Source organism: Miniopterus natalensis, chromosome 11, assembly GCF_054644295.1.
Source record: "Miniopterus natalensis isolate mMinNat1 chromosome 11, mMinNat1.hap1, whole genome shotgun sequence".
NCBI lineage: Eukaryota > Metazoa > Chordata > Mammalia > Chiroptera > Miniopteridae > Miniopterus > Miniopterus natalensis.
The window spans coordinates 59634730-59653752 of record NC_142091.1 but is presented as its reverse complement, the minus strand read 5'-3'; the positions used below and the strand labels follow the sequence as shown (position 1 = coordinate 59653752).

The window sequence follows — 19023 nt, the reverse complement described above, 5'->3', positions numbered from 1 at the left end:
ATTTACTCCCTTTGAACCTTAGTCTACCAAATAAATGTCTTAGACTAGATAATCTCTGACTCCAAGTGACTGACATACAGATTACTGTCTCTGAATATATGGTCAAAAAGCAATGGACCAGAAATTAGAAGACACTGGATTTTAATCCTTTCTCTGCTACTTGCGAGAGTGGGCCTTTAGGCAAGTCACTTTGCCTTCAAGCCTCACTGTTTTCGTCTACCAAAATGGATGTTCAAGTTGTCCTGGGACTGAAATGAAATAACATGTCAAAGTATGTGGAAATAATAAAATGATAGGTATTACTGCACTGCTGTTGGAATATCTTACTACTATCTTTTGACCTTATACCCATTCAATTCGTTTTGATATAAGGGTAATGAAAACTGGCTCTTGAACCCTTTCATTCCTTCTTTTAGTCGTCCCTGGTAAAGGCTAAAGTAGCTGAATGCTGAATACCGGTGAGCAACATTAGCTATGTGAATTGAAAATGTATTTCATGTATCAATTTCATCCCCATTTTACTATAAGAAAAAATTACTAAAGGAAGAGTATAAAGGAATAATATTAATGAATATAACCCAATGCATATACACTTTTACGACTAATAGATTTGAAAATAATTACTCTGTGCTGTATCTTTTACTGGACACAAATATACAGTTTAATTTTATACCATTATCTGATTGACCTTTCCAATTATCATTGATATCTGGATGTTTCATATAATACAGATATTTAGTGAAATATTATGAGGATGATAAAGATTCTAGTACTAAAAAAAACTATTGGGTAGTTACATAATTTTCCCATGAGTAGAAATCAATAAAAATATACCTAATATAAAGTTGTTCAAATATTCAGACAATTTATGAAAGAATATTACCATTTTACAGAATATATATATATATGTATGTATGTATGTCATGGACTATTAACTGACAAAGTATAGGTATATATTACAAAAGCCATATATTAAACACATAACTAAAAGGCAAGAATAAAAAAGATCCAGAAAGTACTACTTAGAGGACTGTACCATTGCTCTTCTCTAAGGCTTGCATTGTGTCAGGATCCAAAGCAATGCTAACAAGCAATTCCATGTAACTCTTAAAGGTCTCCTTCATTGCTCGTGTGTTCAAGAACCGAGTGACAAAGGGAGCGGGAGGATCAAATTCTGGGAGGGAGAAAGGATGAAACATTAAATATTCCTTCCTGACAACTTTAAAAACACTTTCTCCAAAACAAGACCCTGTGAGCAGATGGAAGGTTATAAATAAAATTTCTCGAATTACAGTGGTTCTTCCCCTTTGCCTTTAAAAACACCTGGGTGAGAGAATCTCAAAGCTGGTTTGTACATCTCAAGTGCTGGAAAGCTTTTAAAACAAAACAAAAGATTGCTAGACTTATTAAAAATACGATCTTTTGATGGGACTGGTAGTTGCAGTGAAGCTTAAATATTATACTTTACAAAATGTTCCCAGAATTTGGGAACATCCGTCCCATTGGAACCTATTTCTCCTCCCTGGGTCACACCACTGACATCAGCTGCTAGGTCTAAAAGAATGACTGACAGACACAGTATGCCTATTCAGACTTGGGTATTTAGCAGACATTTTCTTAAAAATTAGGGAAGTGAATCTGTCACTTCAAGGAAAACAACAGTATTTGTTGTCAATAATAAAATTTGAGGTTTCAAGTGAAAATTAGAATTCTGGAAAACTTATATCCGCCACTGTCCCAATACTTAAAGACTTCATCAATGAGAACAGTGGTGGTATTAATAAAAGTTATTTTTGATACTATAAAAATGTGTGACCTAGCCCGGCCAGCGTGGCTCAGCAGTTGAGCATCAACCTATGATCCAGGAGATTGAGGTTTGATTCCCGGTCCAGGTCACATGCCCAGGTTGCAGGCTCGATCCCCAGTGTGGGGCATACAGGAGGCAGCTGGTCAATGACTGTCTCATCATTGATGTCTCTCTCTCTCTCTCTCTCTCTCCCCCTTCCTCTCTCTGAAATCAATAAAGATTAAAAAAAAAAAAAAAAGGTGTGACCTAAATGGAAGAGCTAAAACCATAAAACTTTTACAAGAAAATACAGGAGTAAATATTCATGACCTGGGATTTGGCAATGGATTCTAAATATGACAATGAATGCATGAAAAATAAAAATTAAATTGGCTTCATTTAAATTTCAAATTTTGTACATTAAAGGACATTCTAAAAAAAGTGAAATGTCAACCTACAAATTGGAAGAAAATGTTTTCAAATCATGTATCTGATAAGGGTTTAATGTCTAGAATACATAAAAAAACAACTCGAGAACAAAAGGAAAAATGACCCAATTTAAAAATGGGCAAAGGATCTGAATAGACATTTCTGCAAAGATAAGTAAATGGCAAGTATTGGTGAGGATGTGAATAAATTGGACCCCCCATGCACTGCTGGTAGGAATGTAAAATGGTGCAACCACGGCAGAAAACAACAGTTTGGTGTTTCCTCAAAAATCTAATCATACAATTATCACATGACTCAGCAATTCCACTCCTAGGTATATACCCCAAAGAACTGAAAACAAGGACACAAATATATATTTGTATACCAGTGTTCACTGAAGCATTATTTATAATAGCCAAAAGGCAGAAACAATCCAAGTGTCCATCAATAGATTTCAAAATGAACATATAGTGGATAAACTTACAATGGATCAGTATTCCACCATAAAAAGGAATGAAGTTCTAATACATGCTATAATATGGATGAACCTTGAAGACACTATGCTAAATGAAATAAAACAGATATGCTTATATGAGATATTTAGAATAGGCAAATTCATGAAGACAGAAAATAGAAATTACCAGCAGCTGGGGGAAGGGTAGTTATTGCTTAATAGTTACAAAGCTTCTGTTTGGGGTGATGAAAGTTTTGAGAATAGTTGTGATAGTTGCATAAAACTGTGAATATAATTAATGCTACTGAATTGTACACTTAAAAATGGTTAAAATGGCAAATTTTGTTATATTTTACCACAATTTTTTTAAATATGAAAAAAATGAAATAGAATGTGTACATCAATGAGCAAACAAGTATTTTCACATCATCAATGAACGTTATAAAAATCACTCATGAATGAAAGATACATTTAGATTTTAATGTAACAAGCATGAAAAGTTGAAGAAACTACTACTTGTCAGGTTTAGCAAATAAAAAATTTCCTTGAGTAGCAAATAAAAATATCCAGAGTTAACTGAAAAGGTAATTAAAATACTCCTCCCTGTCCCACTACTTATCTATGTAAAGTTGGGTTTTCTTCATACACTTTAACCAAAATAATATATAGTAACAAACTGAATGTAGAAGCAAATATGAAAATGCTACTCTTCTAAATACTGTTAACTTAGGAAAATACAGTTGTTCAAAAACTTATGTTAATATCTAATGAATCTATTTTAAATAAATATTTTTTAAATTTGTTTTAATTGATATTTGGTAATATCATAGACATAGTCCACAAAAACCTAAGTGTTTTGGAATCCTTAATATATTTGAAGATTATAAAGAAGTTTTGAAACAAATAGGTTGGAAACCATCAGCCTATAAATTTATATTTATTATTAATATTTGCCTTCTTTTTAAGAAGTACTAAAAATGTTTGCCTAACTTGAAGTGACACACTAAATCCCCTAAAACTAAATAAACACTTAATTTTCAGCATCATTGCTCCTCCCCATTTATGCAGAAAATGTAATTAAGGTATTCATTTCACAGAGAACTCACCCTCATCATCGCTAGTACTAGAATGGATCTCCGGAGATGAGTCAGATGGGGATGATGAAAATTCTTCTTTCCATTTCTTCCGTTTCTTTGGTGGTGGCTCAGCCTTTACTTTTAGCTGTTTACCTTTGGGTTTCATGGAAGGGGCTTTTGTAGTTGTTGTTTTTGGTGTTGGAGGATCAGAAGTTTTGCTGCTATTAGTAGGCTTAGCCTGAACAGTTCTGCAATGTTATAAATAGATTTCATTAACACACTGAAATCTTATCAAATTAAAATAATTTAGACCCCCTCAAAATGAGAAACACTAGAGAACAACAGTTTAACTACCTCAACAATACCTCCAAAATGAAGTCCAAATCTTATACATCTCCAAGATGATCCCTCCAAATTCTTTTGAAATGTGTTCTTTACTGACATTCAGTATTCAGTTATTAAAGGACTAATAACTCAGTCCCTATTTCTATTTCTTCACTACCCCCTCCCTTTATGAATTCATTTCCCCAAGTACGAGGCTATACAGCAGATGATCAATGGGCTTTGGAAAGGAGTGCATGATAAACCCTTGATAGCCACATCTAGCTGTGAACATCAGAAACTCTCAGGTGGTGCAGATTTTGATGTGGAGACCCAAATGCACCTATCCTAGAGCCCCCCTCAAGAAGATATGCTATATGCTAGTTCTAAAGATCTGAATGGATCAAATTCCCTTATAAAAATAAGTTGGGCTGTTCCCAATAAGTTGGAATTTTAATTAAACTAGACCTTCCTAGCACTAGATTGAGAATAACTAGTTACATCTCCTTTCCCATACAGACCACAGGGGTCAGTTAGCTGGGTCAGTTATCTTCCAGATGCATGCTCCAGAGAACTCAGAGTTACATTAATATAATGTTAATTCTATTGTACACTTGCTTAGTAATATACAGGTCTTAGAGGGTTTTTTTTTTCCTCAAAATTTATTTCATTTTAAATTTGACACACCATTATCATTTTCATTTTATGTGTAAAAAAGGTTGTCTTACTCTAGGTCACAAAAAGCTGGACTCACACCTTGACTCCAAATTCTTTTTTTCTCTCACTATACTAGGTTGACACCAAAAGGACTCAGAGAAAGAAAAGGCTACCCATCCCACCACAAACAGCTATGAGCTTTACAATTCCTGTCTCATTACTTCAAAAGAGATCAATTATTACCTACAGCATTGACTTTTTAGACTTGTACATAATGAAGAAAAAAAAAAAATCAGTCTCTTTAATTGATGCAATTCTTTGTACAAGATATCACTAATAATAAGCCTTCCAATAATTACTACATAGAAATATTACATAAAAAAATAAATACCTGCTAGTTTGTGAAGGCTTACTTCTCGGCTTTTTGGAACACACTCTGACATATTCCTTTTTGTTTGTGTTCTCAATGAACTTCACATATATCCTTTTGTATTTACTCTTTGCATCTCCAAAATATCCAAGGTACTAAGGAAAAAAACCCACTTTGAATTACATAATTATACATTCAGTACACAGAATATTACTTTGTCAGCTTGACTGTCACATAACCATGCTTCAGGTTTTTCAAAATGCATCTTTTGCCAGGCTAATTTCACCCTCAATAAAAACGATCCTAGGCTCATTCTTAACTGCAGGCCCATACATCAAAGCAATCTCATTTGGCTAATCAGATGCTTGCTTACTCAATGCTATTTAACAAGTACATAAGCACAAAAGAATAATCTCTGCAAATCTGGTAAATCAGGATATTTGACTGGCAGAATAATCAACTGAGCCGGACAATGTGGCTCAGTGGTTGAGCACTGACCCACAATCCAGGAGATCGTGGTTCGATTCCTGGTCAGGACACATGCCTGGGTTTTGGGGGCGTGTAGGAGGCAGCCGATCAATGATTCTCTCATCATTGATGTTTCTCTCTCTCTCTTTCCCTTCCTCTCTCTGAAATCAATAAAAATATATTTTTTAAAAAAAGAAAAAGAGTTTCTGACCCATCTGAACTCTTCATAGACTAACACTAATTCCCTTCCTTTAGTAAAACAAAACAAAAACAAAAACACCCAAAAAGGTTGAGCAAGAGTATAGAGTGATTTAATTTTAAGTAGCTGGTATTTATACATTAACTTTATTTTAAAATCAGACCATCAAGCTGCCCTCTTAGTGCAGTAGGCAGCGCGTCAGTCTCATAAAATCAGACCATCAGAGTATCATATACAGGTATGCCTAGTTTTACTGCCCTTCACAGATACTGCGTCCTTTTTACATATTGAAGGCAAAACCTTCCATCAGCAAAAAGATTATGACTTGCTTTATTGTGGTGGTCTGGAACTGAACCTGCAATATCTCCGAGGTATGCCTGTACTTTATCATTCATATTTTATGCATATTAGAAATGCTCAATATAAAATATGTTTAAATTTAAATCATTCTATATTTTCTCCAGGATCACTGTCAAAAAAAGGAAGGCTTACACAAGCATTTTGCTTACACTGTTTGTAGCAGCAAATTCTCTTTGTCCATCTCGAATTTCAGGAACAAACTTCTGTAATAAAGCTTTTTGTACTTTCCAAATAGCTGGTGGTTCTTTTCCTGTTTTTAAAGCCTCCTGTAATAAGCAGAATTAATTACATTTACAAACACTAGCAAAATATTCTAAATGTATAGAATCTTAGAGTTAAAAGGAATCTCAAAAACCTATCTAGCTCAACCTTTTATCTTTTACCTAGCTGAACTTTTATAATAATTCTTATAAGCTGGCTATTCAGTCTCTGCTTAAATTCTTCCAGAAATAGTGAGTACACCAACATGCAAAGTAGCCCAATACCCTTTTGTACAGCTATTGGAAAATTTTTCTCTGATAATACTGTCATATATTATTTATGCAACTTTATAACAGTATATACATATTCAAAAAGACTAGAAACAAATATGTTAAAATAATAACAGTTAATTGTGAATGGAAGTAACAGAGATCTCATTTGAATTTTGTACTCATTGTACTTTTCAATGCCATTCCTCTCCGCCCCAATTAAAAAATAAAACCAAAGCAAGCAAACAGAAACTGGAACATAGATGTTCTTAAACAGATAAAATTTTCTTGTATGAAACTGTAACATCCTAGTCATGGTTCTATAATGTGAAATTATGAAAATAAGTCTAATTCTACTTTTACATTATATTCCTGTTATTTTCTTTAAACTTTAAAATTAGTCACTTTCTCAAACTCCTAACAATATACAATTAGTTGGGAGCCTTGAAAAAAAATTAACATTTCAAAACTGTTCTAATCACTAGTACAAAAATGCAATATATTGAATAGTCAGAAATACATAAAACTCAGATATCAGTTCAAATTATTTTAAACTACTTTCTTTTATACAATATCTGATATATACTAGTGATTTTATTATTTAACAATTACAACAGAGTAATTGTGAAATTATAACTTTTTGCAATTCAAGATAGATGCATGCTATTGAAGTCATCATGAAGGCTGTCACAGTGCATTCCCACTAAACTATAACCTTTACACTTTTTAACAGTCGCATCACCTTGAAAGTCTCTATGTCTTCTATCTTTACCACAAACTCATCACGCTCTCTGTATTGGCCTTCTCCTCCACTTTCTGTGTTCTCATCATCGGTAAGACCTTCTATGGCAACAGTGTCTTGTCCTTTTGCAAACTGGTTTGAAGGAAGACCATCAAGTTCGATGGGCTTTGGGAGTTCTGTAGAGCTTTTGTTTTCCAGGATATTTACTGCAGATGAAGTAGAGTAGAGAGGTTCTTGCTTAATTGCACCCACAGTGGTAGAGGAAGTAGTAGCAATACCAGTAGTATTGGCAGTTAGGCTAGTAGTTGCCACCTGTAGGGCTTCTGTAATTAGATCAAGCAAATGCAAATAAATGATACAAATAATTAAACATAACAGTTTAAAAAGAAACAATGATTTTTGCCATCAAATTATCTGAAACAATCAAAACTGCAGTAAGAAATTAAAGAATAGTTGTTAATTTTCAATAACCAAAGTGGTGAGAATTACAGATTGGGACTCTCCATTGACCTACAGGGACCTAAGAGTCCACTTAAGTAGCATAAAGATATTTTAAAAAGAATGGAGACACAAAAGTAATGCAAGGTAAGCAGGGGTCAGCTGACCAAAGCTGTGAAAAATTACTAGAAGAAAAGCCGACTGGATGTGGGAAAGGAAAACAGAACTCCTGAAATGTTTTTCATCAGCACTAGAAGCTATAGAAATAAAAAGATTATAAAGTGGTAATATGAAAAACTGTGTGCTAACAAATAACTTAGACAAATGGACAAACTTCCTAGAATGAAGGAAACTAACAAAATGGACTCAAGAAGAAACTGAATATCTGAAAGACCATTTGAACCGGTGCGCCACAAGAATTTTGAAGACATGTAGTACCTGACTGTTTAGTCAGGGGCACCAGCCTCTTTCCCCTTAGAGTGTCAAATTAAAAAATGACAACAGCCAGCATAACAACAGCCGTCCAGTGTGAATGAATCAAAATTATACCTATTTTTTTTTGTTCAGATCAGCAAAAAATGTAATTTTTGGTGTGCTGCGGAATTTTAGTAATTAGTTTATGTGTGCCATGAGATGAAAAAGATTGGAAATAGCTGGACTAGACTAATAACAAAGAGAACAAAAGAAATTTAAAAACATCCCATGAAGATAAGCACAGACCTAAATGGGTTCACAGGTGGGTTCTCCCAACAGTTTAATAAGAATTAATACCAATCCATCATAAACTCCAAAAAATAGGAGGAAATACTTCCAAACTCATTTTATGAGACTAGTATTATTTCAATACCTAAACCAGACAAAAATACCATGAAAAAACTGTAGACCAGTATCCCTTATGAATATAAACACAAAAATCTTCAACAAAAGATGAGAAAATCCACCAACATATAAGAACGACCCAAGTGGGTTTTATCCTATGAAAGCATGCTGTTTCACATCTGAAAATCAATCAATCAATCAATCATATTACTATAACAAAGGACGACAGAAACCAAAGGATCATCTCAATGGGCACAGAAGAAGCATTTGGTAAAATTCAGTATCATGTATAAACACTTCCATGATAAAAACATAACCTAAAAATAGAAGGGAACTTCTTCAACCTGATAAATGGCATCTATCTATAAAATACCCACAGCTGCCCAGCCGGGCCTGGCTCAGCAGCTGAGCGTCGACCTAGGATCCAGGCGATCGAGGTTCGATTCCCGGTCAGGGCACATGCCTGGGTTGTGGGCTCGATCAATGAATCTCATCATTGATGTTTCTCTCTCTCTCTCTCCCTCTCCTTTCCTCTCTCTGAAATCAATAAAGATATATTAAAAAAAACAAAACCACAAAAAACAAAAACACCCACAGCTAACATCACACTTAATGGTAAAAAACTCGATGCTTCCCCCTAAGATGGATGTCTGAAGAAATAAAACTACCAGGCATACCTTGTTTTATTGTTCTTTGCTTTTTTGTGCTTCCCAGATACATTTTTACAAATTGAACCTAATCATGTTAGTAGCCCATACTATAGAATTTTACCCTACTGAAATATATTTTTATGCTACTTTAACTATACTATCACACTTTTCTGCCTCAAAAAGGTATATAAATGGGAATTGATTTTTAATGTCTTTTGACCAGGAGGCTCTAAATATTAAACATTTCTAACATTATAATAATTATACAGTAGATCCAAGTTAGTGTTTTTTCAAATTTAATGTAAAAAGAATGTAAATGTAAAAATAATTAAGTGTAAAAAGAATGCTTCTTTTGGGTAGATGTAGCATTTTAAGATTTATGGATCCATGAGTGAATATTACTTATTGATACTGGTTTTATAATTGATTTTACTTCTGTCCATTTTTATTGATATAAGAACTCAGAAATCTTGTCTGTCTAAATAATGGATGAATGAAAGAACAAAAGAAACTTTATTATGACAATGTCACTTAATTTTGAAAATACTTTCTAAGTAATATGGTAAAACAAATCACATAACTACCTATGAACAAAAACAGAGATACTGCCACCAGCAGACCCTCAGAGAAGGAAATTGTAAAGGCCATGTTTTAGTAATAAGCAATGTAATCCCAAAGAGAAGATACAAGGTGCAAGAAAGAATGAAAGGCAACATGGGGAATATACAAGTAAATATAAACAATTACTATTTAAAACACTATTAATAATGTCTTGTTGAGTATTAGAAAACAAAGTAGTACATGGTAACATTAAATGGAGTTCTAATGTTCAGAAGTCTTTATGTTATCCAGGAGGAGATTAAGATATTAACAGATTTTGAGAAGCTGAAAATATATACTGTAATTCTATAACCAGGAAAAGAACAGAAATATTTCATCAAAATAATCGGTGGGGGGGGAGTAGGAAAAGGTAGGAATGAAACAAGGGTGACCACGTACTGCCGATTACTGAAACAGAGTGATGAATACATTGGTTTAACTATACCAATCTTTGTACTTTTGTTTATGTTTGAAAATTTCCATAATTAAAAGTTAAGCAATACTTTTTAAAAAAGAATGTATAACTTCCAAATTGGTAGAAGAAAAAAATGTATCAGTACTGTATGATGCCCTTTATGAGTTTTAAAACAAGCCAAGACAAAAATATAGTGCTTAGGGACACATACACAGGTGGTAAAATAATAGAAGCAAAGAAGTGATTACCATCCATCTCAGACAGAGGTTAATTCTAGAGGTTATGAGTTGGGTTTAATTTAATACTCTATTTTTGTGCTTTCTTGCTTTCTAATGCATAGCATTTACATCATAAGTTTTCTTCTTTGCCTCACATTCTTGGCTTATCCCACTGGTTGTAAAATACAATGCTCCACTGTCCTTTCTAAGTACAAGTAGTTTGTCACTTCTGGTTTCTTTTTTAAGCCAAGAGCTGTTTAGAAGAAGTTATAACAAGTTATTTATGAGTTTTTAAATAAAAAGTTACTTTTATTTCTTTATACCTTTTTTCTTTCTGCTATTCTTTTATGAAATTACTGCACTGTGGTCAGGGAATATGGCCTAAATAATGTCTGCATTTTCAAATTTGTGGAAATTTTTGTGTTTTCCGTATGTGTGTTATAAATATGTGTTTTATTTCATAAGGAAAAAATACTCTGACAGAAAGAAAAGAGAGATACAGAAAAATAGACTAACTATGCTAACAACAACAATAAAATTAGTAAAGCAATACTAAAAACAAGTGGAAAATTAAATGGAAAAAGAGATTTTTTTTTATGATAAAAGGAAATTTAACTGTACTAAATTTTATGCACCTGATTACATAAGTTCAAAACATATCAAGTAGACAGAATTAGATAAATAGTTAAACACAGTTGGAAACTTTAACACACCTTTTTCAGGAATCAACAGATCAAGCAATCTAAAAACAAATAAGGATAGGGAGGATTTAAAAAACCTTTTTGTTATTAAAAATTTCAAACACACACAAGTAGAAAAGAGAATACAAACCTTCAAGTACCATAACCCGGTGGTAACAACTACAGACATTGTGCTATACTTCTTTCATCTATCCATTCCTCACACATTTGATTTTTGCTGGGATACTTAACAGCAAATTCTAGACCTGTCATTTAGCTCCAATGCTGTTAGTTAGCTCCATATACAGACATTTTCTTATATAACCTAATGCCATTTACTACATTAAACAAAAAATAAAAAGGCATAAAGGATCTAAACAATATTGCCAAATGAAATCTATTACCACTTGTTGCTCAGGGGGTTTATAAAAGCTGACCCTTTAGCTAGCGTCTAATAACATGGTCATACAGTTAAAACGCAGACATTATTTGCGCCACATTCCCTTGATCACAGTACAACCGGGCCACAAATTAGGAATAAAAGAGTCCCCAACAATGAGACCTACTAAGAAACGGGAAAACCCCCACCATTCTTTAATAATTTTTGGGTTAAAAAGGAAATCAAAACCATAATGACAAACCATTTAGAAAGGACAGTGAGAGCATTACAAATTGAAACCAAAGGGGTAGAGCCAGAGTGTGGCGCAAAGAAGAAACCTAACACTTTAATGCCAGTAGTTAGAAAGCAAGCAAGTAGAAAAATGAACTAAGTATTAAACTCAAGAAGCCAAAGAGAGAATATTAATTGAACCCGGGGAAAATTAGGAAAAAGAACTGATAAAAGCAGAAATTAAGACAAGGTGAGTAAAAAATGGTAACAGGAGAAAGAAAAAGTACATTGGTTTCTTGAAAAGTTCACAGACTGACAGATCAACAAAAAGATTCAAATAATCATTTGGAGCAAGAAAGAACAAACATAACTAAAGAAATAGAGAATAAAAACTTATGAGGAAGCCCTAACCAGGTAGCTCAGTTGGTTAGAGCATCGTCCCCATACACCAAGGTTGCAGGTTTGATCCCTGGTCAGGGCACATACAAGTATCAATTTATGCAATAAATGCATAAGTAAGTGGAACAACAAATCGATGTTTCTCTCTCTTTCCCCCCTTCCTCTCTCTCTAAAATTAATCAATAAAAAAACTTTTTTAAATAAAAAGAAAATTGAATGATCATTTCAACAGACAAGAGTGGGGCAAGAGAGTAACATGTGGAAAAGGAGAACTTTTACATATTATTTCTCTTTCTTCCCATTAAGCACCAAGTATTTCAAAGCAGAGAAGTAACAATCAGTTTTCCTTTTTTACAAAGACCAATCTGATGATAATGTGGAGGATGGACTGGTGTAGAAACTGATGGGAAGAATTCTAATGAGAAGTCTGTTGCAATAACCCCATCCAGAGATGAGTTCTTCATCTGTAATACTTTCAACAATAAAGATAAATTTAAAAAAAAGAAAAAAGAGATACATTCTTGCAGATGAGGTAGCAATGGGGATTGTAAAGAGAATTTCAAAGACATAATAGTAAGGATTGGGTTGATGGTGGTGATTTTAACTAAAAATGAGATAATAACAGATCTGGAAGAAGCTAATTTTAGAACAGAAATCACAAAAGGTTTGTCCTAGGAATTCAAGAATTAGAATAGTAATTGCAAAGCACTCTGAATTGGGCTACAGGCGTATAAAATCTTACTAGTATTAGCCATATCCATAATGGCTTTGACTGGCACACTGGCTTTCCATTATGCTAATTTCCCTGTTCAACAAAATAAGAATTCTTTAGAAATATACTAGCTGATAGTTATGCTAATAGATTATTTGGGATACCATTTGTTTCATGTCACTTTGGTAGTTAAAGGTAGTCTCAAATCCAGAAAGAAGCTAAGTACATACATCACCAAACAAGGTTTAACTCTTGAAGCACCACTCAGTTTACACAAGAGCTAGGCTCTAGAACCAGGCAAACTTGAGTTCAGAATCCAGCTCTGCCACTTACTAGCTGTATGAGCCTGGGCAATTCATTTACTGTTATATTATCTGTATATTGGATGGAACAATGCATATCTCCCACCATTTCTACTAGTTCTTGGCACAGAGATGGTAACTATTTTTATTGTTTTAAATATTTTTTCCTTAGTATATTCCTTAAAATAGTAACATTTATACTAGTCAATTATTTACATAAGGCAGTGCTTCTTAAAACAGTTCTAAATGTTTGGTTAACTACAGAACCAAAGATCTGGTGAAACACATAACCAGAGATTTGGACACAGTATCTGGAGCCAGCAGAAAATCTTTTGTATATGCTGCATACAATATAACCATATTCAATAGTAAAATGTTAATCTTTGGGTAAAATTGGCATACTAGGAAAACATGTCAGTTTATACTATAACAGAGCCCTCAATATAATGCCTCATATCCATAAGCCACCTCAAGATGTCTCAGATTAGACAAGTCTGGATAGCATACCATATAAGTTAGGTTGCATGTGGTAAAAAGCCAAGGAAAAAACAGAACAACTCCACCAAAAACACAGAACTTTCTTAGTCAAGGAACATTAAAAAAAAAAAAAAAAAAAAAAAAGTCCTTAAGATACCTACCTATGCATTTTGTCCTGAAAACTTATTTTCAGACCTGCTTCAAGTGAAGAAAGCTTAAAAGCCAGAAAAATAATAGTGGAAAGCCATAATTATGAATCAAAAATTTCAAACTTTACCTGTTTTCTTTTTTTTATCAGAAGTAGCGTCCAAAGTAGTTAAGGTAGTAGAGGTGCTTTTATAAACATCATGACTGAGTGCTCCGGGATCATCTTCATCAGAAGAAAATGAGGATAAATGTTCCAAGTTTTTAAGCTCATTATCAACTTTTTCTGATGGACTGTTACCCCCCGTTTCAGACACTGACGGTGTGGGTGTTGTAGATGAAGTCTTTGGAAATGGTGGGGGACAAAATGTACGAACCACCTGGGTCCCTGGTCGTCTAGTCCTGTTAGGCATTCGGACAGCAAGAGTGGAAAACTGCTGCTTGGGCCCAGATTTCAAAAAATCTAAGAAAGAGGCAATAAATCCTGTTTTGACTTCTGGTTGTTTTTCCTCTACTTCTTTGATCTTCTGTCTCATTTTTTCTTGATGCTGATAAACATCATGACAGCCTTCTGAGGGAGGAGGAGTATATGGCAAATATGTATCTGTTCCCCTTGGGTTCTGGCGTTTGCCTTGGACAGGTCTTTTCAGCTGTTTCTGATTACTGTTGTCTTCCTCTTTAGTTTGCCCTTTCCCTTTAGTTTTTTTCTTCTGAAGGTTAAAATGCATTATATCCTGGTTTTCTTCTTCAACCTTGACATTGACTGCCTCCCCAGGCTGGGCCATGGCCAACAGTGCAAGTGCACTCCTTGTCGGGTTCACTGACGTACCACTGTCATCACCCCCTAAGGTGAATTCACTCTCTGATGCAGCACTCTCTCCACTAATACTTCTACTACTAGAAACAAACTCTTGGTTCCTGTTATTATTTAATGAACTATCAACAGGAACTTCACAATCATCTTCAGATTCATGATTGGTAGCAGGCTGTTTCTTGAATGGGCCAGAACTTTGCTCCTGGACTTCATGATTTGGTCCAGCCACTGGTGAAGTTAGTTTAGATGTTTTATTTGGACCAGATGTTTCAATGTGCTGTTGATCAAGAGTCATTTTTGACTGAAGGGTAGGTACTGGTGAAAGGTTTATTGTAACTTGACTTCCATTTAAGGAAATAGCATTTATATTCTGTGGCTTTCCTACTGTAGCTGTTACAGAGTTAAAATTTGAACTCACATGCCCAACATCTAATGACTGCTGAAAATGAGATTTAGAATCACCATCTTCAACAGTCGGAATGGTTTCATTTGAAGTTGACTTGGAAAAATCAGAAGGTGTAACCCCACAAGCTACTGCTGTAGCTGCCAAGATATCATCCACATTTGATAAAATATTTCTTTCATCACTGAGAAGAATTGCCTCTGGGAAACATATTGATCCAAGGGAAACAAAATGGTTCTTTGAATCATGTTGATTTGTTTCACTAAAATGGCCCTTTGTTGCTATATGTTGTTGTAAAGGTTTTGAAGACTCAGACAGGTCTATTTTCATAATTTCGGAATTCGGAGTGTGGAGTTGCTGCTGAGAATGATCACCATTGCTCTGAATAAGATGACCATCCATTTGAAGAAAAGGATGCACTATTTGTTGAGGACTCGGAACACGCTGTACTTGTAAAGACGCCTTTACTTGTCCTAAACCTGCTTGCAGTATTGACTGCTGAAGAATTTGTAAATCACAAGCAGAATCTAAAAGGATCTGTGTATTAGGAAGAGATGCCTGATGGCCATGCCCTAAAGAATGATTTGGAATTTGAATCTGAGACGAGGCATTAATTATTTGATCATGCTGCTCCTGGACTTTGGCTTCATGTACCTTATGCATAAGAGAGTGCTGCTGGTTTAGGTCTTTAGTATTCAACCCTATTTGTGGGGTTTGCATTAAATCGGTTGCCTTCTTAATATCAAGGGTTGCTGCATTATTGACTTGGCCAATTTGTTGGTTAAGCTGTGTCACTGAACCAACCATACTTTCTTCTTTTTTTGAACCTTGTAGAGCAATCCCAACAACCTGATCTTCAAGATGAGAATTACTTCTGATTACGCTGTGAGAATATCTGTCATCTGCCTTTGACTCCTTATAAGCTGATTCTTGAACATTAATTTCCCCATCAGATAGCCTTTGGGTTGATGACTCAAGAGATACTTGTGGCTGTAACACCTGTAACTCTTGCATTGGAAATTCATCTTCTTGCTTTGAAGATGTATACACATTTGAGTCAAGTTTTCTTTCAGCATAAGACTTTGGATCAGGGGAAGGTATGTTATTCTGTAATGTCTGACAATGAGTAGAGGATGTAAAAGATGATGACTGGACGGCAGGCAAAAATTTTTGGGACTGGGGAGATGATGGCCCTTGAGCTTGAGCATTTTGGGAAGAATGCATAGAAATATAATTCTGGCTTGTGCTAGAATCTGGCAAACTCTGAGCCCGAGAGGCAGAAGAGTAAGAAAGAGAAGAAGCTGTTAAGGTTAGGGACTGCCCTGACGCATAGCTTTCTGAAGGACTAACAACTGCCAAAACTTGTGATTGAGATGAATAATTAACCTGTGTCTGGCTAGCTGGTGATAAACCCTGAGAATGACCAGATGAATAACTTTGAGACTGGCTAACTGAAGATAGATCTCTTGTTTGAGCAGGGTAATTCTCGTTTGTAACTGAGGATAATACATCTTGCTGATTAGAATAATTAAGTGTCTGATTTTCAGAAGTTATAGCCTGAGATGAGCCAGAAAAAGTCAATGTTTTATATAAAGATGGCAACTTTTCAACTTTGCTGGACCTATAAACCTGTGAATGAACGATAGATGGCACATTATGTGGTTGTACTAAACCATAATTTTGTGACTGACTGACTGATAAAAGGCTTGGTAGTTGCGCTGTAGAATATATTTGTGCTTGGCCTGATATTACAGAACTCTGGTTATGTAAAGGTTTGGAATAGCTTAGTGTTTGCACAGGAGGAATTATACTTTGAGGTTTTGGGGTCTTAGTTGATGTGAGTGGTTGTTTTGTAGAACAGCTTTTCACTACTGTAGTGGAAGGAGGATACCCTGATGATGGAATTGCAGGTGAATAAGACTGAGCAAGTTCCACTGAGACCTGGGAGGTCTTCTGCTGCAATCCTCCATTGCTCGCCTGAGAGGACTCTCCAATTGGGCTACAGGATAAAGATGACTGCCTGCTTGTTTCCTGAAAATTATCTACACTTGCATTTGATAGATAACTATGTAAGGAATGCTGTGAACCAGTCAATTGTGCCTGAATAGACTGGGTACCTGAAGGCCGCTGATGGTGTTTAATAACACTACATTCTCGAAGAAGAGCTCTTTCAATGGAAGCAGTAGAATTAGTAAAGAGAGTTGAACTGTAGGCTTGAGGAGTTTGCTGGGTACTCCCAAGTGCTGAAGGCAACAAACTGAACTGAGGTTGTAAAAGATGGGGTGCAGACTCTTGAGCTGAGCGATATGTTGAGGACTGAGGTGGTATGCTGTTACTTAACACAGAACTGCCCAGGCGCTCAAATGTCAAAGCAGTTGGAACAGTTCCCTGGGAAGTTTTGATTTGTAGCAAAGGGTCATGAGGATTTAAAATCCCATTTGATGTAGTGTTAAAAGTTGAATCCTGAAGCACCAAAGGTGAGGTGGTAGCAAAGTTTCTATTGCTGAAGGTGGTGGGATGCTGATAAACAGAGAGGGCAGAAGGTGGAAGTGTTCCAGTGGTTGGCAAAGATCCAGTAACAAACAGCTCAGTTGCTGCTGAGGAATGCATACCTATGAAGAGAAAACACGATGATATTTATGCAATTACTGCACTATGTATATATATATTTTTTCATAGTAGATACTTATATAACATATAACCTTCGAACTATTAAAACTTCTGTAAGACTGACAAACTCTACATGTAAATTCTGAAAATTACATTTCAAATAGCTAGCTTTCTTAAAGCAGAAATAAAATTACAGGTATCAGCAACTCATACCTTTGTTATATAAATATGAGTTTATATATAGTTAGACAAGGCCAATTAAGAAACCAGCAAAAATAAGCCCTGTCCAGGGAGCTTAGTTGGTTAGAGTATCATCCCAATATGCCAAGGTTGTGGGTTTGATCCCTGGTCAGGGCACATACAAGAAGCAACCAATGAATGCATAAATAAGTGGAACAACAAACTGATGTCTCTCTCTCTCTCTCTCTCTCTCTCTCTCTCTCAAATCAATCAATATATAAAAATAAAATTAAAAAATAGTAAAAATGTGTATAATCTCTAGTGATTAATTTACCCAATGCAAAATCCCAAAATCCCAGGGAACTGTTCCAACTGCAAAATACCAATGGACAAACTATAATATTAATAACATTAAAATTGAAACTAAATTGCCTACATTTAACATGATGAATAAATCTCACAATTACACTAAGGTTAATACTGCAAAGTTTCTTTAATTAAAATATATGCACTTAAAAAAATCTCTGGAATTTCAAGTTTTGACTTCCTAAGACCAATTTCCAGTAACAATAGATGCATGTTTATCATAAAAGGCTAATCAGAAATAAAGTACTGTCAAGAAGAAATTGTTAACACTTCAGGAGAGCATTCTAGCCATATACAGCTAAAGTAAAAAAGTATATGCCCTCGTGATCCAAAAGTTCCACTTCTAGAAATTTATCCTATGAAAATAAGTGGACACAAAGACATCTGTACAAGATATTCACTACAGTTATTGTATATAATGAGTAGAAACAACCTAAATGTCTATCAACGGAGGACTGATCAAATAATGATGGCATATCCTAATGTTATTATTGCTATTAACACTATTTAGGTGGATATATGTTTTTATATACAAAGATACTAAAAATCAATAAATACCAAACTGTTAAATCTTCTCTAAAAAGTGAGACTGTTGTCTCACTTTCCATTTTATACACCCTTGTACTGTTTACATGCTTTTTAGTGACTTTCCATTAAAAAAATTTTTTTTCACTTCGGAAAGATTGGGGAAAACAGATTCTATAGCCCTTTCAAAAACATTCTTCTCTCACTTCTTTCCATTAAATATCAAAAAAGTATTACTACTACAAGGACAGAAAAGACTTAGGTACACTTAAAATAATAACACTTATAATTAATGGTTAAAATAATATAAACATAGGAACTAGAATAGA

At 34.6% G+C, this 19023-nt stretch overlaps 1 protein-coding gene across 7 annotated transcripts in view; it reads right to left on the bottom strand.

Moving 5' to 3' along the window:
- The window catches only part of QSER1 (glutamine and serine rich 1), a 40887-nt gene that overhangs the window by 9413 nt on the left and 12451 nt on the right, over window positions 1–19023 (bottom strand). For 6 of the 7 annotated variants that reach the window (XM_087821802.1, XM_087821798.1, XM_087821799.1 and 3 more), the window contains 6 exons: window positions 13930–17625; window positions 7333–7655; window positions 6270–6386; window positions 5115–5248; window positions 3776–3993; window positions 1037–1174 (listed from right to left, as the gene is read on the bottom strand). In XM_087821802.1, coding sequence (XP_087677928.1) covers window positions 1037–1174; window positions 3776–3993; window positions 5115–5248; window positions 6270–6386; window positions 7333–7655; window positions 13930–17625 — 4626 coding nt within the window. The remainder of the gene's footprint in view (window positions 1–1036; window positions 1175–3775; window positions 3994–5114; window positions 5249–6269; window positions 6387–7332; window positions 7656–13929; window positions 17626–19023) is intronic. The other variant, XM_087821800.1, reaches the window with a different exon arrangement.